This window comes from Mus caroli, chromosome 2, assembly GCF_900094665.2.
Source record: "Mus caroli chromosome 2, CAROLI_EIJ_v1.1, whole genome shotgun sequence".
Classification (NCBI taxonomy): Eukaryota; Metazoa; Chordata; class Mammalia; order Rodentia; family Muridae; genus Mus; species Mus caroli.
The window spans coordinates 54756293-54783013 of NC_034571.1; the positions used below are offsets into that span (position 1 = coordinate 54756293).

The 26721-nt window shown below is 41.2% G+C and overlaps 1 protein-coding gene across 18 annotated transcripts in view; it reads right to left on the bottom strand.

The window, feature by feature from the left end:
• Positions 1-1010: 1010 nt before the first annotated feature.
• Positions 1011-26721, bottom strand: part of Baz2b (bromodomain adjacent to zinc finger domain 2B) — a 269374-nt gene continuing 243663 nt past the window's right edge. For 14 of the 18 annotated variants that reach the window (XM_029471676.1, XM_029471677.1, XM_029471662.1 and 11 more), the window contains 16 exons: positions 26030-26284; positions 24904-25118; positions 23495-23569; positions 21665-21908; positions 20340-20402; positions 19232-19376; positions 15049-15704; positions 14238-14514; positions 13910-14065; positions 13171-13331; positions 8849-9159; positions 8318-8453; positions 4819-4965; positions 3396-3661; positions 3145-3288; positions 1011-2453 (listed from right to left, as the gene is read on the bottom strand). In XM_029471676.1, the coding sequence (XP_029327536.1) occupies positions 2300-2453; positions 3145-3288; positions 3396-3661; positions 4819-4965; positions 8318-8453; positions 8849-9159; positions 13171-13331; positions 13910-14065; positions 14238-14514; positions 15049-15704; positions 19232-19376; positions 20340-20402; positions 21665-21908; positions 23495-23569; positions 24904-25118; positions 26030-26284 (3405 nt within the window). In that variant the 3' untranslated portion in view covers positions 1011-2299. The remainder of the gene's footprint in view (positions 2454-3144; positions 3289-3395; positions 3662-4818; positions 4966-8317; positions 8454-8848; positions 9160-13170; positions 13332-13909; positions 14066-14237; positions 14515-15048; positions 15705-19231; positions 19377-20339; positions 20403-21664; positions 21909-23494; positions 23570-24903; positions 25119-26029; positions 26285-26721) is intronic. The other 4 variants (XM_029471666.1, XM_029471664.1, XM_029471681.1 and 1 more) reach the window with 1 other exon arrangement.

Here is a 26721-nt window from a genome sequence, read left to right on the forward strand (position 1 = left end):
AGGGGCCTGTTTGCAAATAGGGGGATGGGCTGTCTTGTCTCCTCCCCCCTCTGCCTACTTGGTGCATACCATGCTTCCTTTTCTCTCTCTCTCTTTTTTTTTTAATCTTCTCTCTTCTGTTCCTCCCACTCCCCGTCCCCCTCAGCGCCTCTCTCCCTGCCTCAGTACATAGATCAGGCTGGCCTCGAACTCACAGGCATCCACCTTGTGTGCACCACCAGGTTCAGCCTTCTCCCTGTGTGTGTGTGAGAGGGGTAGCGGGAGGCGGTATGCATGTGTCTTCTCCGGTGTACCTGCTCGCCCCAGAGGTTGGTGCTAATTAACTCTCTTCTTTTATCAAAGCTGTCCACCGTATTTTTCTGCGTCCCTCAGCAAACCTCACATGGATAAGCATGAGCTTGCCAGTGCAGGCTGCTCAGGGAGCCCCAGGGAGCCTTCCAGCATCGCCTTGCAGTTAAGCTTACAGAAGTGCCACTGTGGCTCTCACGTGGGTGCTGCAGATCTGAACTCCTCAGGCTTGAGCAATGAACACTGTACCAGAGTCCCATCCCCAGCCCTGCCTGGCTGGCTCACCAGTAGCTTTCTAACATCCAGCTTTGGCCCACCAAGATGTACAACTACGGATATCTCATGGCTTAATTTACAGGACTAACTTTATGACAACTGGATTACATATCTATAAACAGTTATTTCTCATTTCCTAATGCTTTCATATTGAAATTGTGGAACAAAACTAAGCCCAGAGAAATGTACACCCTCATAAAACTCAGAGAGGTGACTTTAAGCCAGGCTCTGTACTCGACCTGCTGCTTGCTGAGTCAATACACACACCAAGACTGCAAAAACCCAACTTAAATTACTGCCTTTGAGCAGAATGCATGTTCCAGTTCATTGAGAAAAACTAAAACAAAACACCACCACCAAAAACCCACCCCAGTTGTAAACTCTTACTGTATGCGTGCATAGTATACAGTAATGAAAAATAACACCCCTAAAAAAAAAAAGAATGCTACCTTTTCCACAACATTTTATTTTAAATAAAACTTCAAGTACTTTTACATAGGTACAAAAGAACTCTGATCTATGTGCCTCCAACAGGCCACAACACACAGTAGATAAAACACAGTGGTTACAAATGTCTTTTAAATTTATTTCTGAGGCAAGGCAGATGGGAGGGAAGTGTCTCTATGAAAAAATACTGTGTGTGTAGGAAATTGTCACGATTTTATTTCACATGGATACAAATGATTATACTTTAATTTAGGCCCTGGTGGCTTAAAATTATATAACAAAATAGAAACATGGAAAACTACTATCCTCTACACCCTGTTTCGAAGGCAGGCACTACCAAGATTAGGGAGACGCCACAGTGTCGGTAGAGGATAATTACTGTACACGCTGTAGAGCTGTAATTACGTTCAGACTCAGATAAAATGCTACAGTCCTTCTAAGGCATAAACAATAATGTCTCCAAACAATATATACACATAATACATATTAAAACAAGACTCAATATAAACAATAATGAACAATATATACAGGTCAATTTTCCACTGGCTTGAGATACAATTTAACTACACAAGTGATGCGCAACATATATATATTTATATATAAGTGGACTTGTGACTCTACAGTAAAGTTTATTTTTGGTGCTTTCTGAGCACATCAGTGTAAACAGTTTAACTTGGCTTTGTTTTATATTTTAAAACATTCCTTGTTGTAGTTTCAAGATTTAAAGCAATTTTCTAGTTCTTCCTTTTCACAGAAAACGAAGATTCTGGATGTGGTTTAATCATAAATAATTCATAAAATTAAATACATTCACTAAAAAATAAACTACAAAGTAAAAAAATGAAAAATAGATATTTATTGAGAGGGAAAGGAGAACCATTCCCCACGTTAGAGCTCTGGTGTTGGCTATTCAGTGCGGTTTGATAGAGTTTCGTTGCTATTGCACTATGACACCCTTTCCTTGGAAAACTCTTTGGGTGCGCTTCCCTGTTCTACCTAAATTAGCTGATGAGTCACACAAACCAGTGACCAATGGGCTCGGCTGGAGGAGTGAAGCCTCTAAAACTGGTGTCATTCTTCCCATCCTTCTTAAATATACGTGTGTGTGTGTGTGTGTGTGTGTGTGTGCACATGTACACATGTATACATATACACACACACACACACACCAATCTTAAGGAAAAAGTTAATATGCGTGTGCCTTGCACATCTGTGTGAATGCAGTTCACACCGCTGGTCTTGTTTGTCCTTGTTTAAAAGGGAAAAGGAGAAGAGGGAGATCACAACTTCAGCTCACTTTGAAGGTATCTGTCCACTTTTTTTCAAAGTATTTTCGCATACTGTGGCCAGCTCTGCCTATGTCCGAGTCATCTTCATTAAATGTTTCACAGTTGTCAAAAACAAGCCTGACGTCTAGAGCAAAGGTCTCAAAGTTGGGATACCTGAAAGGAAACACATCGTTATGGACGCTTTCAAGGCTGTGGACTTGACACAGAGAAACGAAGTTAAACAAGGCAAGGTGAGCTAACAGGAGCAGGGAGGCTGTGTTTGCGCAATAATTCCTCCCACATAACTCCTCCTGCGGAAGCAACACCTGGTTACATTCATTAGGCTCTGGGCCACACTGGATTAAAGACAGCATAAAAAAACCAAGTGCTCTCTTGGATAAAACTAGGTATTTTCCAGGACAGGCATGGAACCACATAACTGTGATCCCAGCATTTGGTTGGCGGAGAAGAGGAAAAGTGGGTGAGTCTCACTGAGGCCAGCATGGGCTAGAGAGTAAGACCTCATCTTGAACAGTAAGACCTCATCTTGAATAGCAACCAAAAACAAATATGCTTTTCAACTGTGCTGTGTTTCCCACATCCCATTTACTACCTGACTCCTCACAGTTTTGCTAGAGGACTCTGCAGCTCCGTTACTTGACTCACTCCTATGGCCAATCATATTCCTTATGCATCCTTTTAACCTCCTTCAAAAGTGTTACTAAGCCTCCACCCAGAGAGTGGGAGCATTCCCTACGCCCTAGAAGAATTGTGCTTCCGTGGTCGCTACACACACTTCGTGGTACGTCCCCACGCTAAACCTCCATCGTCGACACTGTTGGCTGAAGAGAAATGGATTACTTACTGTCCATTATTTAGTTTTTCTCTAATTGTAGAAAAATCCATAGGCTTCTTGATAACTTTCTTATAGCCGGGCACAAGTTTCAAGTTCACAGGAAGCAGAAAAGGCCAGGAGTCCTCATGTGTCTCCATTTCAGTCAGGATCATACTGAAGAACATAATGTTGGAAATCGGTACCTAGACCTTGGAACGGCCCAGAGGAAGAACAGCCACAACAGCTGAAGAGAAGAAGAAGAGAGAGAGAGAGAAAGATACCTGCAGAGAGCCAGGTCCCTGGACTCATCCTTTTTGGGTTTCTTAATGGAGGTGGCGCTGTCTGCTTTTGACAGGTTGAGGGAACTGGTTTCCTCCAGTTTCCTCTTTTTGAGCTCTTTGCTTCCTCTCTTGAGGGAGCTGCTTGTGGAAGCCGAGTCTTCATCCTCTGTGTCCCCGGCAATGTTTCCTTTCTTGGTTTTCTTGGAATCATTTGTCTTTTTTCCTTTGACATGAATTTTTTTAATTTTTATACTCTGACCACTTGCCTTTAATTAAAAAAAAGAAAGAAGTAAATAGGGTGTATAAGAAAGCAGCTGCTTACAGATGCTCTATCACTTCAGATCTTAAATGTTTGATAGGATTAACAAGAAGCCCTAGAAGATTGGTAATTCTCTTACAGAGGTCTGGGAATCTCTCCTGTAATAGACGAGTCACGCTCGGTAAAGCATGAGAAAAAGCTATCTTAAAAAAACTGGAGATGCAGCTGCACCTTTGGCAGTTAGAACTTACAGCCAGTGCTCCTGCAGTCTAGGCTGCTGACCAAGTGAGTATACAGGGCTCTTTCAGAGCACAGGACACATAGGAACAAATGTGGCTGAAAACAAATCCACGGAGGTTATCAACAGGAATGCTGACGGGGATACGAAGGTAGACAGACAGACAGGAAAATGAGCTCGAGAAGCGCCAAAGACATTTTAGTTTTAAAGTGATCAAATCTACAAAAAATTATATTCTAGATAAAGGATGATACGTATTTGCGACGAGAAGAGTTTTACAAGCAGTGGTTCAGAGCACAGGAAAAGACAGGGAGGAAAAAAAGAGCCATGAATCTGCTCGGGCCTTTCCAGCACGGTTTTAGTTACACCAGACCCATTTCATCCTAATTTATTATATCTACATATAAGTATATATTTCTATTGCTCTCTTAATTTACTTCACAAGTTTCTATTTAAATGTGACTGAAAAATGACTAAAAATACAGGTGTTCATTATCATCGGACCTAGACATTCTCCCACAGGCCAGGCATCTAAGGTAGAGTTGTTGGAGAGACTGGTACAAGACCAGTAAGAGAATCATCCGCAGTATCTGCAAGGTAGAAACAACTCAGATGTTCATTAGCTGGTGAACGAATAAACAAAACGCAGTAGATCCATATAAGCGAGTATTCTCCGACTATGGAAAGAAGTGCTGGGCTATGCCTGAGCATGAACTTCCAGCGTACTGTGCTTAGGAAAAGAAGGCAGATACACTGGATTTCTGTAAAAAGGCTTCTGATATTGAGAAAATGCTCTGGAATTGAACAGTGCTGATACTGCACAACTTTGTGAATACATTAATTTTATAAAATGTGATTTCTATCTTTAAACAAAACAAGCCACAAAATTCTAGTACTTTAAACAACTTAGTTTCCGACATTCTTACTTTAGAGATGCAAGCTGGGCAAAACCAATCCCCATCGGGGATAGTTGTAATCTTGGGCCTGTGGCAGTAGGTATGGCAGCCTTTGTCACAGCCGTCACAGAGTAGAAGCAGTTCTTCATTGTCGCCCTTTCGACAGATCTGGCAGTACTACAATACAAGGAGAGCACTAAGATCAGTCCTCCGATGTGAGTGCTGGCTGCTGGGTGTCAAACAAACCACGACTCCTCATCCATATTAGTAACGGACATTCCGCTTGCTAACCAATACAGACTAGCCACGCACATCTATGTATCTCTCATTACACAGATATGGACCACATGACAGGGCGAGCAATCTTTTGTGGTAAATGCACATCTCAGATACACTGCATAGAGCAAAGCTAAAGGTCGGATGCTTTCACACACTCCAGAAGCATGTACATATCAACACATGACATCATCAACATGACGTCAAGAGCACACGAAGCAATGGGGAGCTTTAGTGCATGGGACTTTTAATGTCTCATCTTTGCTTATCTTACTGTCCTTACGATATTCTGAGAAAGAAATAAGAATTAGAGTAGTTTTATTCTGAGAGAGAAAGGAGGGTTAGAATAGTTTTTAGTATCAAAACTCAGAAACTTGAATTAGTGTAGTTTTATATATATATATATATATATATATATATATATATATATAGTCCTAGCTTGTATATTATCCATCTATGCTGTATAACTGACTAAAAACTGAGTCTAAAACAGGAAATGTTGAAAATCAACCAGAGTCAATTTCTGCCACAAACATAGAAAATTCATGTCATAAAATTATTTCCAAGAAAAAAACAATACAATCGTTTATAGTCATAACTTGTTTTCTATAACTAAAAAGAATTATTTTTTTATTCAAAAATGTGTGATACCATTAATTACTTTAGTATGAATAAAGAAAGTCTCAGAGAGAAAGGAAAAGCTGCACAGGATCTGAGGTCCTGTGAGGAAGGCAGGCGAACACCACCACCGTCTTAGGTCATGATGCAGCGCGCCCTGCAGTCAGGATTGAGACGGCTTTCTCTGTGGAGCCCTGACTGTCCTGGAACTTGCTCCGTAGATCAGGTTGGCCACAGACTCACAGAGATTCGCCTACCTCTGCCTCCTGAGTACAGGAATTAAAGCTCATAGCTTAAGTAAAAATACTTAAGTAGAAATGAGTTCATATTAAAGTCAGGTTTTATAATCACAATTCAAAGTTGCTTCATTTAACTTCCAACACATTATTTGTTAGCCTAGAAACTCTAAAATAATCTTATATAACTCAGTATGTATCCAAAGATATTGCTGAAAACTAACTGAAATGGGAGGCACACACTATTCAAGAAACAAATATGAAATCTATCTGGTAAGTGCATCAGGTATGTTATTAGTAAGATAGCCATGTATATAAGGGCAAAAGCTGCAGTAGTGAGTAACTTGAGAGGGTATCTCACCAAATCCACGCTCTGCCTTTAAAACCCTTGCAAAAACACTCGTTCAGAAACAATATTTTAAAACTCTACTGCAAAAACACTTGTTCAGAAATACCATGTAAGGTTATATTTAAATCTATAATATTAAAAATTGTATTTATGAACGTAATTTTCTGTTTACTGGAAAAACACCAGAAATACTACAAAATCTACTTGACATCTTATGCCCAATTTAAAAATATTCAATCTTTTCAGAGACAAGGTGTTAAATATAAAACTTCTGGCATTTTTGAAAAAAATCACAGTAAAAGCTCACAATTATGATGTGAGCGCATATATATTGATATTTGTTTTAACTCCTTTGGTACAAAAGTAAAAAAATATGCAGGCAGAGAATGACCTAGAAGTCAATCAGCAGTATCCTCTTTCTAGGACTGTTTTTAATGATACGGAACACATGACATGTTGTTTTAATTTATTGTGAGGACAATTATGGGGACTGACATTTATAAAAGTACGTCTTAATCTCTCAGCAGCAAACCACATCATATTACCCATCACCGTCACCACCATTACCACCCCTATCATCACCACCACCATCACCAACACCACCATCACCACGGTCTCCATCACCACCACTATTTGCAGTGCTGAGAATGGAACCCAAGACAGTGTGCATACTAGGCAAGTGCTGCACTGCTGAGCCATGCCCTTAGCAGCAAACAATGTGGTAATGAATATTTTTAAAATGACTCTTGTGATAAGGTTAGATTACACGGTGATACATGCGCATTACTAGTGTGGGAAGACATGAAGTTCAAACTGAGAGGGTGCAGGTGCAGGTGCAGGGGTGGTGGTGCTGCCTGCCTCCCACTTTAATTCTTGGGCGACAGAGGCAGGAGGACTGGGAGCTCAAGGCCAGCCTGGGCTATACCAGTGAGCCGCCTCACAAACAAAACAATCAAAGAGAAGTACACCCACAGAACTGTGCTCGTGGCTTCTTTAGGTTTAAAACAAAACTGACCATTAACATGACCTCAGAGGACAATAAAAAAGTATCAATTTCATTTTAACGCAAATTCAATTAATTGTTTTTATTCACTGTAGTCTAGATTTCAACAAATACATTTGCCCAAGGAGATTATTAAACTTGCTTTAATAATACTTTTAGGAGAATTACATTTCTAATAGTTTTCAGAGAATTATAGACCTTTCAGGTCTATGGTAAATGTAATGAGTTGAACAGGCCTTAAGTTTAGACACACTCTAAAACAGTGCAGATTCAGGTTCCACACATATCTTTAAGAAGAAATGAAAATCCACAAGACACAAAATTTGTATAAACTGCATATAAGGCCGTGAGCAGTTTAAGCACTAGGGTAAAACTGAGGGAAGGAAGGCTGGGTTACGGGGAAGGAAGGCTGGGTTATTGGGATCTCTTCTTTCCTTAGGAATGACTATTTCAATAAAGGAATTTTCAGCTTCAGCTCCTCCTGAAAACAAATCTCAAATACTTGAATTTTAAAGCTGGTCTTTAATTCAAAAGCAAATATTAAAGTGATTCATAAGAGTTTATACATTAATAAGTGTTTCTATGTGGGACATAAATAGGTACTAGGGCACCTCATCAGATACAAACCCTGAGTCTGAGCTCGGTACTTAGTATTCTGATTAGTACAGAGAAGTCAGACAACTAGGGCCTGATGGAGCAGAGCTGCCACGGGAGACAGGACTTACAGGAGTGAGCAGCCTTCATAGTATTGACATTTACATCGTGCTGAGAGAGTAGAGGAGGCGGCGTTAGGTTATAGACAAGTATTGAAAGAAGCCGAAAACAAACTCTGAGCGAAGGGAGACAATATATCTGGCAGGTTGCTACGAGAAGCTCAAGGTGAGGGAAAAGTAAGATTATATGCTATGTAAGAATTAGACATACTTCCAAGTACAGAATACATCATTGCAACGGTAGAGTAATATATAGTTAAGAAAGATCTGGAGGTTGGGGAAAAAACAAGACAGAGGGAATCAGTCATAGTATGTCTTAAATGAGAACACTTACAACTTTCATAATTGATTTTTCCCATGCTATTGATCTCTGTAACTGCTGGATGCACAGGGCTACCTGCGCAGCACTGCGAGCTTCTGCTAAGGCCCTTCTCCAGACCCTGAGCCCTGGAGCAATATCCTCTTCAATTCTGCATTGAGATACAGAGAAATTGAGTAGGTCACGGCCACATTTATGGTCACTGAATGTGAAACAATCATCACACTGAAAGCCAAGCAATGACAAAAACATGTAACAGCCAATAAGTATAAAGTTTAAGCAACTAAATCTGATGTAGTGCACAGACTGGCTACGTGCCTTGAAGCTTAGTCACAACCAGATAAATGTAAGATCACTTTGCAGGATTATCAATGCACATAACAAAAAAAAAAAAAAAAAAAAAAGTTTTTACAAAGCACCATGCAAGTAGCATGATCCACGTGGATCACAGACATACAAGAAGATACATAGATAACAGGCAATAGAAAATAGGCTCCAATTAGCAAAGAAGCACGATAATTTGTCAAGTTAATCTCAATAACCTACCCGTCACCATCACCACTAATGGATGGTGCAGGAGCAGGGACAGTAACTGTGCCCACATTATCCAGTTTGATCTGAATGGTGGTACTTAAGGGGCTCTTCAGATACCTTCTCTCAATGTTCCGCTCCAAATCAGCCAGCCTGGTTACAGCTATATCTAGGGGGTTGTCACTCTTCCGAGCCAGTGCATGCGCACTGTTTTCTTCGTCACCAGTAAGTTCTCCATCATGCTCCTTGAACAACTTAGTAAGTGACTTATGTTCAAAATATACCAAGTCCTCCCTTTCCGATGCAGGCTCTGGACACATCCAACCCTATACATCAAGAAAATAATGTCATTACGGTTTCTTCTGACAATGTTAGATGGGTGAGTTACCTTTACTTAAAATTCAGCCGCGACCACCAGTAGATCCTAGGGATCTTTACTAAGAAGGTTTACCTTGTGTTTCTCAATGCTAGGTTAAAAAGGAAAAGCAGTTGGTGAGAAAAGTGTGTAAAAATTGACATTGGTGACATTAGTGATGACTTCCAGCAAAGGGTTGCCAAGGTTTAGACTAACAGTTCGCTAATGCTATGCTTATACTGCGAAGGGAATGGCCTGGTGGCCTGGGAACTTTTCTCTTGGTTTTAGACCACATGCCTTCCACTGCTCCCATGCAGGTCGGCATACCCACCACTTCCGTTGTGCTCCACGACTCGGTATATGCAATTGTCCTTGACCGTGAAGTGCTTCCCTGTCTTTCCCCAGTAAGTCCACTCACTCTGCAGCACCCATGTCAAGAGAGCATTCCCTGAAGGAAATCCTTCCCTCAACACCTTCAGGGGTGACATCCTCCCGCTAAAGGCTCCCCTGGGATCCCAAACTGCTCCAAGGCCTTGCTTGCCCTGGCTGTGCCTTCTTGACAGCGTGATGACTGCATTAACAGCCTTCTCCCCCTAAATCTCATGAGGAGGGCTGGTCCATGGGAGCCTTTACTTGTTTATTTCCAGCACAGCAAAAATAAAATAATGAGCCACTCACTCTATAGGAATTGATTGAATAAATGGTTTTATAACCAAGCCACTCACTCTATAGGAATTGATTGAATAAATGGTTTTATAACCAAGCTGGTCCTTTGTCAAAGATTACCCAGCTTTAACAAGTCCCAATTGCTGACATTCAAGTTCCTCAATCTATGGTTCTTCTCACCTCCCACTTGGACTTCCACACTGTGAGGACTCCATGCCTGGCTCCCCTCTAACAGGGGAAGTTCCCAGCTCCTGGTGCTGCCCACACTCCCACCTCTTACTGCACTATTTATTCACCTGGTTTCTGCCTGACAGTCTCATGCATCTTCTTACACATCTCAACTCTTCATGGCTGGGATTGAGCTCTTCCAAATACCCAGCAGAAACCAGTCCACTCTTTAAAATTCACACACAAAACTATACTTCTTTATGGAGAGTTACTGGAATGCGCCATGTGCTCACACCTTACCTTTCTACTACAAGGCAAGCTTTCTGGGACCCAGAGGCACATTTAATCCATTTATGTAGTCTCTGCCACCTGATTAAACCTCTTTAGAAACTATTCACGTAGTTTCTGCATTAGAACCAGATCGCTTCCTTTATCTCAACAGAACATTTACGTTTAGAAAAGAAGGAAGCATGGGGAGCCGTGCCCAGAGTCCTGCCGAGCTGAATGAAACAGGAGGGGTTGTGAGTTTGTGGGCTGCAAGCATCAGGCCCTGGCTAAGGCAGAGAAGGACTTAGGAGACACTGAAAGTAAATCCTTCCCACATTCTAAAAGGGAAGCAACATTGCTAAATAACAGAAACCTTGTAAATATAGGGTATTTTGATTTCTGCAAGGTCTCCAGCAAGACCACAGGCTGCGCATGCACATGAAGATGGCTAATATCAAGTGTCACTTTAGAAAATACCCTTTATGCCAGTGTGTAAAGGCGCACCATTTGATTTGTTCTGTTAAAAAAAAAAGTCTGAATAACTTAGCTGATTGATCGCTATAAATCCATAAGATTTAAAACTAGAAAGCACACTTCACGCTGGGTCACAGAGTCTGACGCAAGTAGTTCTGTGTGCTGGAACGCACACTCAGACAACACTAATAATAACACTACAACAAAGACATGCAAAGTTTAGCTTTGATATTTCAGCAACGAATCAGAAAAGAATATAGTATGTGAAAGAGGTTCAGGGATGTTTTCGCTGTGGCTCGTACTTAGTAACGTCTGTGGGTGGGGGGATGGTAAAAACTGCCACCAGTGCAGTTAGTGGTAACGAAGACAGAAAATCCCACGCAAACCTGTGCATATCTCCACATACATATATGAATTCAATAGCTGAGAAAGGTTGTACACCCTCGTGGCTTTCAGGAAACACCAGGACCTTGGAAACCATTTCAGAGGGCTCATGATGAAGGGGAAACAAATAGGAGACAGGAGAGCTATCTAGGGGATGGGGAGTCACAGGATTCTAGCATACTCAACACCAAGACTAGGGTCAGACTTTCCTACAATGCACAAAGAAAACATCAACAATATATTATAGACCAACAGCACGGTTTAATGTGCCTTCATAATGTCAAACTCCTTGGGCTAAAAATATTTTCTTTTTAAGAAAAAAATAGACACACACATACACACACACACACATCCTCAATAGATACTAAAAGATTTCATTATTACTTTTACCACTTTTCATCACTTAAAGACAATTCAAGACTAATAAAATTATAATTCAGTTCTTAGAATATTACAGCACCATTCACAACTAGCTCAATGACAACAAGATGCTAAGACACTCCACTTAAAACAGCCAATTCCACTTATTTTAGCTGCCGAGAATGCTAAAATGTTCTAACTACAAACATTGGCATGAAAGCCAGTGATGTGGTAGGGCCAAGCCATCCCATCCCATGTGACTGTTCCAGGCCAAACTCTATAAATGCCTGATGTGCTTTCCCAACCCCTGCTCAGTTAATATTGGCAAATTAAAATAAGGTGAAGGAAAATTAAAAGCACATGAACAAGAGAGGGCAAAATCAGAGTGTGGAACTCAGATACAGTGCACTACCATGCAAGGGGACTCTATTGAGTACACATTTCCTAGGCCCACGGCCTGATAACTGGTCTTCATACTAATAATATTATGCCACCAAGACAATCTAAATTACATTCATTACTCTGAATTTAAGGAGGCAGTGAAAGACATAAACTAACGGATCCAACAAACATGCTTAAAAAAATTATGGCACTAAATGGAATAATTTCCACTTCTCCAGAAAATTAACTTGAGTGGAAGAGTTCCTTTGTTGAAGATGCTAGATAAATGAGGCGTGTGGACAGTGCGCAGGCTGGGAGGGGGAGATGCCCTGCTTTACAGCACAATAGTTTTAGGAGGTAATGCATTTGCTAGTAATTACGCTCGTGGCAAAAAAAGGATATCATATTAGCTCTGGAAAATGACAGAACAGGAGACCTTCAGAACTAATTATGAAGCAAAATATAAATGACTGGGCAGGACAGTCTTATACCATACATTTTCCTTCTGAATAAAGTATAAATAGCATGTGAAGTGACAGAAGAGTCCTCAGTTTTCAAAATCTCTGCAGGTTTCTCTGCTTAGTCAACATGCAGTCAATACTCACCTATTTGAACAACCTCACCACTGCCCTCTTTTTAAACCTAAGCCTCATGCGCAGCAAGAAAAGCCTTCCTTCTGCCTTGCCTCGCTCAGCTCTGACCGCTGCTGTGACATGCCACACCCCTCAGATGACCTATGAGCTTGCATATCGATGTTCAGGGTGTGTCTGCGTTGTAAGAACACGAATCCTAATATGTCTGTATTGTCTTTGAATTTAAACTGTACAAAGTAAAATTGTGACATGTAACAGTTATAAATAAGGGGGTTCTTGGTCTTCCATGAAACACTACAGTAGGACTCTGATAAAATCTACAGGCAAAATTGTATTTCTCACGGTGAAAACAAAAATTCGCTTGAGGTAAAGAACTCCACACCAGAAAAGATTTCTGTAGATAGCACTGAGGAAACAGGGAGCTGTGGGGAACCACAGAGACTGTATAGGGCAAAGAGCGTAGTCTGCATACATGTTTGCCACTTAAAATGATGATCGGAGGATTACTTATATTGATTGAGCCTGCTTCCTTACCGTTAAGATGGGAGAAATTCACTCAGGACAGTTTTGATATTAACTGAAATAATGTATAACTATCTAGTACAATAACGAGTCTCTACTACGCATATAATAAAAGTTAATTACCTTCCGTTATCCTAACCCCAGATTTTATGCCGCGCCAGCTTTACCTTCACTTGCAAACTCGCTGACGCGACCCTCCGTTCCAAGTCCTCCACTTGCTGCAGTATGCTCAGGTCCAGCCCCATTGCTTGCTCTTCCACCGACCAGTTCTCCACTAGATCGCGGGTTACCTGATTTTCTTCATTTTCGTTTAATTCAATAATAGCGACTACATTTGAAAAGAAATCAGTTATTACATTTATTTTTCTAACCCACCCAAAAAACGATTTCTTCCCCTAAATAAGTAAAATGGTAGGGACCCTACATATATCAACTTTTCAAGATCTACAAATGTACTTGTGCACATGTAGGCAGTGAGCGACTGAGTAAGACACCCATCAAACTGTATGTGGACAGGTGCTAAAAACGATAGGTGATACAATTAGAGAAAAGCAATTAGCCATCCTTAAGCAACATTTAAGTCCGTGTGTGTGTGTGTGTGTGTGTGTGTGTGTGTGTGTGTGTGAGTCTGAGTGTGTGTGTACTGGAGAGGTTTCTCAGTGGCGAAAAGTATGAACTGTTCATCCCGGACTTGAGTTGGATTCCCAGTATGCAAATTAGGCACCACCTAATAATTCCAGCTCAGGGGGATCCAACACCTCAGGCCTATCTATGCACACACATATCCATACCAAGAATTAAAAGATAATTGGAAAAACAAAAAAGGTAGAGACATATTAAAACATTTTAGGGTAAAACAACGAGTTTTCATCATAAAATAAGAGTAGAAGTGTCTTGGGCACACACCGTCCTTGTTCCTGACACAGGCTTGGGTAATGTAATCCAAGTGCTTCTGAATTTGCTTTTGCAGCGCCTTTTCCCGGATCCCGCGGAGGTGTAGCACTTTGAGCAATGTCTTCAGGTCCTCGGGGTCAATGATTCTCCACCAACCAAACTGCATTTCTAAGTCAAGAGAGCACATACATAGTTTACATGATTTTTTAATAGAAAATAGTGGCATTAAGGAAATCTCAGGACTTGTTAGCTACACAAATCCATCGGAGATCCATTTATAGATGAGGAACTGTCACCACGAGATACAGCAAGTGACTGCAGGCCAGTGTGTTGCACCTACCTTCTGGGATAGGTTTGGGGCTAGGAAAATCTACTGGCTTTGCTACTTCAACAGCCACTGGCTGAGCGCTGGAGGGTCTTTCAGCTGGAGGGACTGGAGAGTCACTTTTACTTGAAGCAACACTGGAGGTCAGGAATGAACCGCTACCATTTCCTTCTGGCAGTCCCAGCCCTGAGCTGAGAGCAGGCAAAGGTGATGTAAATGGGACATTGGAAGCGAGCACTCCAGCAGGCCACCCACAGAACTGAAGTCCCATCATAGACACACCACCTTTCACCTGTAAAACACAACATTTCAAACGCAGATTAGGGTTCTGTTCATAAGGGCACCTAATACTAGGCCTGATATCCCTGGGGCCCACATGATGGAAAGAACCAACTCCTGCAAGTTACCCTCTGATATATAATAATAAAACATTTAAAAATGTTGCATAATAATAAAAACATTTAAAAAGCCAAATACCAATTCATCTAAACAGTTGGAGGAATGTTTAGAAATTATTTTTCAAATTCTAAAACTCTTACCTTTTTACCAGAGAAAACCTAACTCCATTAGCAACAATGTTACCTTTCATGTTGTATTTGTTCCTGAAGAGTAATTACATGTTTGCTATCCTGCAACTGTAATGAACTGAATATTAAGGTCAACCTAGACACTGGTTAGACATTAGCGGTGCCAATGAAGCTTGGTGACAGAAATCCTGGCTGCTTGGGATTTCAGGCCTGTTAGGATATTTTAACTTTGATCTCTGTGAAGATCACTAAGGGTTCAGTGCGGTGCTGGCACAGTGTGTTTTGTCAGCATCACTAACCTGAAGAGGCGACAGAGCAAATGGGTTCAGTCCAGGGGGGCTCTGAACAGAAGAGGGTCCGAGCAGTGCAGCTGGGGCCGGCGAAGGTGACTTAGATGGTGGCTGAGACTGAGGAGTCACCAAAGTGGTGGACAGGTCAGCGTGGGTCAGGGACGTGTCATCACAAGGTGTTTTTGGCAAAAGGCTAAACCACTGCCTGTTCTTTTCAGTCAGTGTTTTTAACAGCTGGTCATTGGGGAGAGGACTGTAGAACTTCCCACAACTGCCAGAGCCCGAGCTAAACAGACTGGCGTCTGTCTTTCCCACGGGGCTCTGTGCTGCTGTTGCTGAGGGAACGCTCCCCAGTGGATGCTTCCCGCTGTTCTGATGAGACAGTGGGCCCCCGTTTGTACTAACATTCACTTTTGGGGGGGTCATAACATCTGACTCAGGAGGCATTTTAGCTACCTCCAAAAGCTTGCTTAACTTGGAGAAAGAGCCTGGTTTCTGAAGAAATAGATTTGTGTTATCTTTCTCTTTCGGGTCGTCTTTCTGCTCGCAGTGATCTCTAATGGAACAGCTTAATGTCTCCGCAGAAGTCTCGAATACTTCTTCTTTGATCTGGAGACTCTCTGCCTTTTTAAGCTTTTCTTTTTCTTTTGCAATTTCTTCTAGGCCTACAAAAGTAAAAGATTCTATTAAAGCAAATTATTACACAACAAACCACTAGTGGAGTTAAACTGTATTATTCACCAAATCATATGTATATGTAAGCAAACTCCTGTATTATCTTATATTATCTGCATTTTTTCCTACGGAATTTCTTTCACTCATTAGAAACTTAGTATATATTTGCTATAAAGATTAAACTATGGGGGCTGGGGAGATGGCTTGGGGGGTAGGAATGTTTGCTGTGCAACTGTGAGGACTTGAGTTTGAATCCCAGCACCCACATAAAGAATGGGCATATATGACTGCGCATGTGTGGAATCAAGTGTTGGAAGGCAGAGCAGGGAGCTCCTAGGAGTCTGCAGCCAAGAAAGGCAGCAGAAACAGTGAGCTCCTCGTTCAGTCAGGGACCCCAACAGAAGACAATAAAATCAAGAGAGGTAAAGAAAGACATCCAATGTCCTCCTCTGCCTTCCACATGCATGGCACAGACACACACACAACACATAACCCTGTCCTAAAGGTTCAATCATTAAAAACAAAATCTGCAGAGTGAAAACCACTAGATCTACATTAACACTCCAAGGAGTTCATCACTAGATCTACATTAACACTCCAAGGAGTTCACCACGAACCTCTCAGCCTATGTAATCTGAAAAAGGGAACCCGATCTAGACTAGCTGCTTAAATTAATTGGAAATATCAATAAATATATAACTACATCTACATGATTCTAAATGGATGACATCATGACTGACCTGTCACGAGACCAGGCAGAGCGTAACTGCCACTATTAACAATACATGATATGTATTTTCATTTTTTATTGTATTTTTTTCATATCTATTTTCTTGGGCAAATTCTTTAAAACATGCAACTTAAGCTATATACTTGTAACAGTTCTTGAAGCATACTTGGATCAACTGTACCCCAAATACACTTGTACCAGAAGCACACAAGGGTAGCTAGTTTTCTACATCCTCAACAAAATTGTATGCTATCAATATTTTTTCCTTGCCAATGCGCAGGAGCTAAAACACTAATCCGGATCACATCTGATCACTGGCTGACTAATTATCTTTTTATGATTTATTATTTCTTCTATGAATGCCAAATGATCCAAAGATGGTTTAAAAGAACTCTTAAAACAATAAATCTAATAATTCTATCAGAAAAGTAACAGACTTTCAGGTTACAATATTCAGTCATGAAGAGTGCAGTCCCTATCCACTCAGCCTTTCTTCTCCTCAGCAGTAGTCATGTTTAATCAATTCTATGTATGTACAACTTCCTTCTAGAAGTCACACATACCATTTAGTATCTAGCTTCTGGTGTTCATCATTTTTCATATTTATTTCTCATTTGAATGGCTTCTTTGGAGACACATTTGTTTATGTCCATTTTACATTGTGTGTATGCATGTGTGTGAACATATGTGTATGTGTGTGCTGCTTATGGTTTGCAGTACTGCATAAATAGAATCCTGTAAACTCCTCTGCAATATAGGATAAAATCCCAAATCCTTTCTAAGGCCTCAGCATTCTATAAGATCTGAGTGAAAACCCCTATAATCCCCACACCATTGGCCTTTCACCCCACTTTCTGCTTCTCAGTGTGTTAAGACTTTCCTTCAGGCCTTTGTGCTTTCTGATCTCTTGCAGGATAGTGTTCTATCTACTATTTCTTGGCCTCTGTGTCTACAAGAGCTGTTTCTTCTCACTCACCTTGGAATACTTCCTTTAAACACACTGAGTTAAACCATTAAACACACTGATCTCCCTTTTAGTCCTCCCCTTGTGTGTCCAGTGGACTTCAAGCCAATAAGCTCTCCTTACCATGGGGCCACTATAAAATAAAGGGTTAATACATGTCGAAGCGATGGCACTAGAGGACGGAGTTGGGGCCGCAGCTACAGTGCGCTGACAGCCAGCACTGCTGTGGCGTGCATTGGGCACCTAGGTTCAGCCCCTCAGAGTGTGGAGCATGTTTAATTCTCTCTGAAGCTCTAGTGAGAGCATCCCATGGCAAGAAGTGCCAGGAGTTTCGTTGTGATCATCTGCATGACACAGGGTGTCATTTGTCACCAGGTCTTGGGAAACATTTAAAAGCGCTCACTCACATCCTTCTCTTGACTTAGCTTCGAATTGGAATGAATTCTATAGATCATACTAATTCTTCTTCTGGGCAGCTCAGACAGTTGGGGACTAATGCGTGAAATAACCACACGCAGCTTACTAACCCAAGTGTGCTTGTTGGCTGTGAGCTCACAGTCACAGAGTCACCCCTCGAGCCACATTTGGGTCTGAAAGAAAATGTACAGGGAAAGGATGTGTCTGGAAAGGTGAGGGGTTCCTCCAAGGAAACTGCAATTCTGCGTTCTCTCTCTCTTTCTCTCTCTCTCTCTCTCCTCCTCTTCCTCTTCCTCCCTTCCTCTCTCTAACTAACTAAGATGTTGAGAGTTTACACAAGGCTTTTATTTAAAAACAGTGGTTCATAAAAACGTGTTTCGTTTACACTTTCTACTGTCTTCTATATGGTTGATCAATCCTCTCCCTCTACAGGAGACCAACCCTCTGTCCTCTCCCCCACCCACTTCTTGCTATGGTTCAGCCCAAGGTAGTCTCAAGCTCTGGGCCTCTCAAGCGCTGGGATTATAGAAATGAGCTACGGTGCCTAGCTATGAATTGTTCTATGTGTCACATGTGTCAAGAGCCAGCCCCTGGGATTTACAAGTGCTGACACGACCCTTGTGTCCCATCAGGATTTTGACATTTAGCAGTGCTAAGCTGGTACGTTCCGAAAAGCTGAGCTCAATGAACTTTCCTCAACACAGACTTTTTTTTTCCCCTGAGACAGGGTTTTTCTCTGTGTAGCCCTGGCTGTCCTGGAACTCACTTTGTAGACCAGGCTAGCCTCGAACTCAGAAATCCACCTGCCTCTGCCTCCGGAGTGCTGGGACTAAAGGCATGCGCCACCACCACAGGGCTCAACACAGACTTTTAAGCTGGATCACATGGTTCATGGAATGGGATGGGTTAAAGGAGAAATATCAAAAATGAGTGGTGACACCAGACCCAAGGAAGGAAGTCATCAGGTGCCCACAAATTTCAAACATGAACAAGATTTTCAACTGAAATGAAGACCTTACACTTACTGTTCTGTGATTCTGATAGGGTGATGGCCCAAGACTCAAGGAAAAGAGATCATGCAGCAGACTCCTAAGAGTAAAGGCGGGAGGACTGCTGCCGGCAGTACAAGACTCACGTGCTTGGTAGCCAAAAAAAAAAAAAAAAAAAAAAAAAAAAAACAAAAAAACAAAACAAAACAAAAAACAAAAAAAACTGCCATGGGCATGAAGGAAGCCCGGACCCCAGACCAGTGAAGGTGGCTTCAGGAGAATGGGGACACAGGGACTGAATATTCACTACACTCAGTCATAAAGCACTCTTGATTAAGGAAGGACACAGACACAGAAGCAGTGACAAGCTTTTGAAACCCCCCACAATATCTCATTTAGGAGATCAGTAGTTCCTACCTTCACCACTTTCCATGCCTTCTACAAAAATCCCTCCACATTGAGGGAGAATCCAGTATCTGCGTCGGTACCGATCCTGACCAAACATCATCGAGCGTAGTGAGTGAGAAGCATCAAAGAGCTTTCGTCTGTACTGGCTCTGTTGCTGTGGAAAAGCCGTCCACATGATTACATCGCAGACACTGAGTGCACTGTACATCCACTATGCCACCCTACTGCACAGCAAAGCGAGAAATGTTGCATTCCCAATGCAGGGATGATTCCAAAACAAACGAGGAGAACAAAGACCTTAGGTTCAAGTAGGGCTTAAATGGTAAGTCTAATTTACCAGGATCTTCGTAACAAAACTACGATTGCAGATGCCATCAAACATTACTAAGCCAAAGCAAATAGGCCAATTCCAGTGTACTGCCAACAACACTTCTGCATTAGTTAATCGTGCTCACATCTGCTTAGCTTTATACGAGTGCTTTGTCAACAATGACTAATTTCTGACATACAGCCAGGGGTTAAATACAGACACAGGAGGATACAGGCATTTCATAGTACTTAAAAACTAACTGTTCTGCCACGAGTCTGAAGGAGAGGGGGCTTCGAGGGGGGAAAGAGAAGGAAGAAATGATGTAATTGTCATCACACCCTCTCCACACATTTTTCTTATAAAAAGACTCAGTTTAAATTTTATTAACGATATTGGGATACAGAATATAATCAATAATAAAGACATAAATATACAGTTTATAAATCTAATGTAAATGGAACATAAATACCCAAATGTAAAGTGAAATGCAAATAACCAAACTATTACTATGAAACATATAGAAATTTGAGTAATAAGTTCCCAGAGATTATATCTTTACTGAAACTTTAAAGTTACAATTTGAAGCACCTGGAACGCGCCATAGCTTTGGATACACACAATGCATTCAGAGTCTTTGAACACTAGCATTGAGCCTGTGAGGCATAAGAGGGGACCTGTACAGAGTTCTTCTGTTTAGTAACTTATATAGAGAGCTTGCTTTTACTTAGCAGTCAGAAAAGCGACCCCCTTTCAACACGGATTTTAGAACACTGCACACACAAGTGGACACGGGTCTCAAGTGCTTACTTTGCTCAGTTTTTCAATCTGTTTTTCTAGCTCCTCAACGCTGGCTGTTTGGTCACCTTCATCCTAAACATAACAAAATGCAGTTATTTACCTGCTAGAAAGTTTCATTTTCCAAATACACGAACGTATCAAACCCACATACACACGCACACACACACATACACACACACATGCACACACACATGCACTCACACCCACCCACACCCACCCCATACACACGCGCACGCACGCGCACACACATACATACACACACACCTACATTATATATAAATTACATATAAAGTAGTAAACGAGGATGCACAAGGTCTCAAGGGTCTCTTCTGAGGGTATTTGTCTTCATTTTTCTGTTTGCAGCGCTGAGGGCTTTACAGATACTACAGAAGTGTCTCAGCATTGACCTGCCTGAGCTGTGCCCTCAGACCAGCGCTTGTTTAATGGTAGTGCTTAAAGATAAAAGTGAGGGCTGTGTCTACACACACTAAACATCTTCCCTATCACACCAATTAACATTCTATATCTATTCTGTATATTAAAAAAAAAATACCCAAAACAACCAAACTTCTTCACTCATGGTGAGGGCTCAGTGCCGTCTCCATCTTTAGTAAGGTTGCCCGAAACTAATGCTGGACATATACATCATTTTCACTAAGCCTGATAAAGCCCTTTAAGGCAAGAGCAGTGAGCAGGTATAGCACGGTGTGCCAGTGGTGTGAGAGATCTGATGATCAATCTACACAGATCTAGGGAGGACTGGAGGGAAGATGATACTCATGTGTTCCTAACAGCAGGGACCCACTCAGAGCAAATGCAGTTAGTGATTTCATGATAGTCAAACATCGTGAGGAAGACTGACACAAAGCAAGATGCCAACCATGTCATCAGGTGACACCAGCCTAGGGGACCACTGTCAGACGCCTGCTGAGTGCAGTGTCTGTACACACAAAGCACACACAGTTCCTTTCCTTCCGTCCAAGCGTCCTTCCATCGACAGCCATGGCACTGACTGACTTGTTACTTGATTAGCACAAAACAATTTAAGAGACAACTTCAACAGTACTTTCAGGCTGGGAGCATGGCATGGACAAGCCTGATTGGGGGAGGAGAGGAGGAAGACAAAGGAAGATGGGTGGGGGGAGACAAAGGAAGATGGGGGAGGGAGGAAGAAGAAAAGGAGGAGGAGGAAATCATCTTCAGATGAAGAAACCAGGGCAAGTAAATGTTACAAACTGAATTAATGATAAGCCCACGGCCTTCTATTTCGTGTTGTTTTTCGGCAGGTTGCATCGCTTCTGTTCCCACTTATACATGAACCTGACATGGATTACCTCATCTTCACAGATATCGGTCTTCTTTCCTTTTTTGTCATCTTTATCTTCCTCATCTTCCTCATCCTCATCAGCTTGGTCGTCGCTGTCATCATCGTCATCATCATCATAATCGCTGTCTCCTCCCTTCCTTCTCCGCTTGCGTCCTGGTGTGGGTGTGCCCAAGGGGTGTTGTTCTTCCCCGAGGTCAATGCCCCCTGAAGCGTCTCTCTTGCCTGTTTTCTTAGCATGAATTATCCTAAGCCTTTAAACATCAGAAGGCACAGAATAAAAAGGTACTCTTGCCCCCATTAAGATCATAATTCTCATGTGGTCAATGCTAGGCTTTCCGTTTCCCTTCTTTCTGAGGTACCGAGGATTCAACTCACTGCTTCTTAGTCATCAACCACAAGGTGCAGGCCCCACCAGGCCTTGGCGTCCTAACTGAGTCTTATTTAGTAGGTTAGCTGGCCTAGACATTTGTGATCCTCCTGCTTTCTCCTCCTAAGTGCGGGGATTACAGACAAGCAGGGACACAGCCACATGATAAGCTGAGTCTTAAACAAGAAAAAATGGTACTCAGCAATTTATCAATGGCAGTAAAAAAAGTATAAGAAAAATTAAGACATATGTTTCCACAAGTTACAGAATATATAAAGTTCTATGAACCACCTTGTGGTAATTAGAAGACATTAGACCAACAAAACTCTGAATATCTCTATCAATGTTCAAATGATACTTCCTAATTTCTTTTTTTCAATAATTCATTAATATTTTTATGAATTATTATGAATTTCATTTGCATTGTTATTTTGCCCGAATGTCTGTCTGTGAAGGTGTCAGATTCCCTGAAACTGGAGTTAGAGACGATTTTGAGCTGTCATTGTAGGTGCTGGGAACCGAATCAGAGACCTCTGGCAGAGCAGCCAGGGCTCTTAACCACCAAGCCATCTCCCTAGCCCCCAATTCTTCCTGATTTCTATACTGTGTGCCTGACTAAATTCCAGTTCAAATTACTGCAAAGAAACTAATCTTGTAATCTTTTTAAAAATTCAGTTGATTAGTTTTCATTTTATGTGTTTTCCCTGAATGTATGCATGGGCACTACATTGAGTGCCTGGTACCCACAGAGGACAGAAGAGGGCACAGGTGTCCTGAAACCGGATTTACAAATGGCTGCAAACCACCATGTAGGTGCTGGGAATTGAACTCAGGTCCTCTGCAAGTGCAGTAAGCACTCTCAACCACTGAGCCATCTCTCTGGCCCCCAAACTGCTCTGCCTCTGATTGTTTGTTTTAATTGGGGAACAGGTACCTCTATGTAACCCAGGCTGCTCTTAAACTCTGGATCTTCCTGCCTCAGCTTTCTAAATGCTGGGATTATAAGTATACATCAAAATCTTTGAGAACGATTCCCTTTCACAGTTAATAAATGTACTGGTTCCTGACTGGAGAGGAATTAAATTTTAATGATGAATAATTGTTCTTAGATTTTTGTAGAGGCAGTTTTAATAAACTCACTAAGAAAAAGGATAGTCTCAGGTATCAGTAAGACAGAAGCAATATGGTAGTGACAACAATAGTGGAAAACATGGCCTCCTTCAGAGAGGGAAAAAAAGAAGAAAGAAAGACCTCTTTTATGTTTGAAGCATGAATTCAATAAATCTAATTCTTTTTTTTTTTGTCGGCTATAGACTCTGAACAAAAGTTTTATTAACTGTAGAGTCCATCGTTAGTTTACTATGCCAGATTAAGCAGTATCTTTCCGGTCACAAGAGTTTAAATTCCATCTTTCCAGCCCACCAGCCTCCCAGAGTCTCACACTACCAGCAGGACAGCACATTAACTTACTTGCGGAGTTTACCTTCCACCATCCATTTATCTCTTCTCAAGTTAGACATGTAGTCAATGTTCTTGTCAATCTCACTGCCAATACAAAAATGCATGAGGAGATACAGCCATGTGTGCAAGGTACCCTCTTAGTGGGCATAATCACCTATTTTAGTAGGTAAAATGATACAACACCATTCCACTGCTACACGGCTTTATGCACACATGGGCATTTACTTTAAGAAGCAACCATTTCTTCATTAGATACAATATTGCTATTAGGAAATTTACTTTGGCTTCAAAAATAGAGCGCTGTGATACCATTTCACAATTGTTCATAAAAACAGCATTCTCATGTGGTTGGTATATATTGAAGGAGTGATCATTTCCAAGTTCGTCTTGGAAATGAGGTTGTACACGGATATTTATTTAAGTGTAAACACTTACTGGTTCACAGGGAATATCACTTTACACATGCCCAAATGGAAACTAAAGTGTGGTGTTAGGTGGTGGTGACAGACTAGTGCTGCCTCTATTCTTCTGAAACAGCAAATGCTAGTGCTCTCTGTATGCTGAGTTTACATGCGTGTACAAACATCTGAAGAGCCACTCAGCATTAGCACTGTTATCATGCTTATGCAAAGTCCAAGAATTCCCTCAGTCAAAGCTGTACATTCTTGGAAATACTCCCAAAGAATACAAGAAGTAAGTAACAATCATGTTAATATATCATAGCTAAGATATGGACAGAAGCCTTAACATGCCCACTAACGCCACAAATAAATGGCACCAAATATTTTCAAACACTGTTTTTAAAGGTAAAAGACTAAAAGTAATGTATTTCAATTTTTTAAACAAATGAAGACCAAGCACAGGATGAATGGTGAAGCTGAGAAGCCAGAACTTGAGATGCTAACTCTTTCATTCATAAAAAGTACTAGAGTACCAGATGGACTTGGAATCTTAAATGAGATTAAGTACTTTTGAAAAAAAAAGGAGTAAACTAATTCACTGGCAAGCTAGTAATGGAGGGTTATAGGAGCACACAACCAAGTAGTGGCTGAGTCAGTCTATGGATTTCTAAGGGAAATCGGGTCCTTAGAGATGTCAAGGAATGGAAGTTCTGCACTGCTATCATGGTTCTGGATTCCAGCACTGTACCAAACAATAAAACAAAATTTCCACCACACGAAGAATTAGCAAAATGCTTAAACAACACAGGGCATAAAGACTACAGAGTTCAAATATACAGAAAGATCATTATTTTCAATAGAGCACATAGAAATAAATTGAAATAGTATTGATGGCATCTCTAAATGATGATTTATGATTTTGATTTTCTTCTTGGTGCTAGTCTGTAACTCCAAAGTTTTCTATAAGCAATTTGGCTATCTCCCTATGCTCTTCAAAACAGGAAAGAGCTGACTTACCTTACCACACTCTTGCTGCATGCCAGCTCGTTAATGAGGAAGGCCAGGATGGACGCTTTCTGTGCTGGAGTGTGAGCCTGAAAAGCTTTAGTCTTCAGGCTCTCAGCCAGCTCAGTCTGTCCACAGTGGGCCTCCATGAAAATCTGCAAAACCTCGGACACATTGTCTCGATTCACACCAACATTCAGCAAATGTTCTCCCAGAGCTGTTTTTGCCTATGAAATTTGGCATTTTTATCAGTGTTTACCATAGTCATTCATGAAAAAAAAATAATGTTAAAATATTAGTTTATATACTCTAGATGTTATTGATAGGACTTTATCACAGATTTGGAGTGGAGATAAAAACAGATAAAATGATAAATAAATATTTGAGTGTTCATTCTGTTCTGTCCCCTTGTTAAGCTCTTACTTAATTCAGGTACAGAGAAGAACCTGAACCTAGGCAGCAAACAGATGACAATCAAGTCAATCAAGCATTCTTTGTCTCCAAAGCTGTTTTCTAACTCCTGGCAGAGTAAGGCTGATCAAAGGCATGGTGACTATTTTACCGCTTTATGTACGGCACATGTTTTATAGGTAAGACCAACACATAGGCATACGGGGAGACCACTGCATCTGAAAGCTTATCCTTTTACCATCCTATCTAAAGCCAAACTCCCTGGAGTGTGCATGTGAGCAGGAGAACAGACCACTGGGAACAGGGAGTGCCTATGACCACTACAGAGTCAGCACCTTAACCGATGATTCGACTTATCGTTCATAGCAACTGACAAAGGAAGACTTAGAATAAGCATGCAAGTTCTAAGTCCTTCATAAATTATGAATTCTGTTTTTTACATACATCACTGGACTATTTCCTTAAATTGACTGGGACTTTGCCTATAGCTAGAGCAATAGAGAGTAACTGAGAGACGGTCTGGTTGATACTCTTAAGGTCTAGCAAGATTCTTCTACATTTGCTAATTGCAACCTATTATAAATCTCCATTAATTCCAAGACATATATATATAGGGAAGCAATGAGATAGAGAGAAATCAACACAGTCTTCTGCTACCATGAAAGTTAACTAGAAACGCATGTAGAGTACACACTTAAAACAGTTGGTTATAGTTTGGAGTTTTTACCTTGTATCCTGTAATTAGACCTGGATCACATACAGCAGCTGAGAGGAGCCTCACAAGCAAGTCTTGTACTTCACCCATGCTGTCCCCTATATTTAGCAATCCCTCTTGAAGAACACTGAGGTTTGGAACATCAATATTCACATCAAAGCCCAAAACTTTACCAAAGTTTCGTAAGAACTGCACCACCATGAGACAGTCTGAAAATGTGGTTCCAGAGAGCACAAGTCCCGGGATGCGAGGCCACTCTGGCAAGGGCTGCAAGCAGAACACAGGTAAAATTGAAAAGTTTAAAAATCAAACCAGGACCTTATTTGTACATACAGTATTATGTATGAATTCAAGTGTATGCACACATGTTGACACCAAGTGCCTTCCTCAGTTGCTCTCTACCTTATTAAACATCTATCAATCTATCAATCTATCTATCAATCTATCTATCTATCTATCTATCTATCTATCTATCTATCTATCTATCTATCAATCATCCATCCATCCACCTACATTCCTACCTGTTTGTGTTCTACATGTACAGATATGAGCATACAAGTTACTGGTCTGTCTGTCTGTGTTGCATGTATGCAGGTATGTGCATGCAACAATGTGCCTGTGGTGGTCAGAGAACAACTTGTAGGAGTAGATTCTTTCCTTCTATCACATGGGCTCTGGAGGATCGAATTCAAATTGTCAGGCTT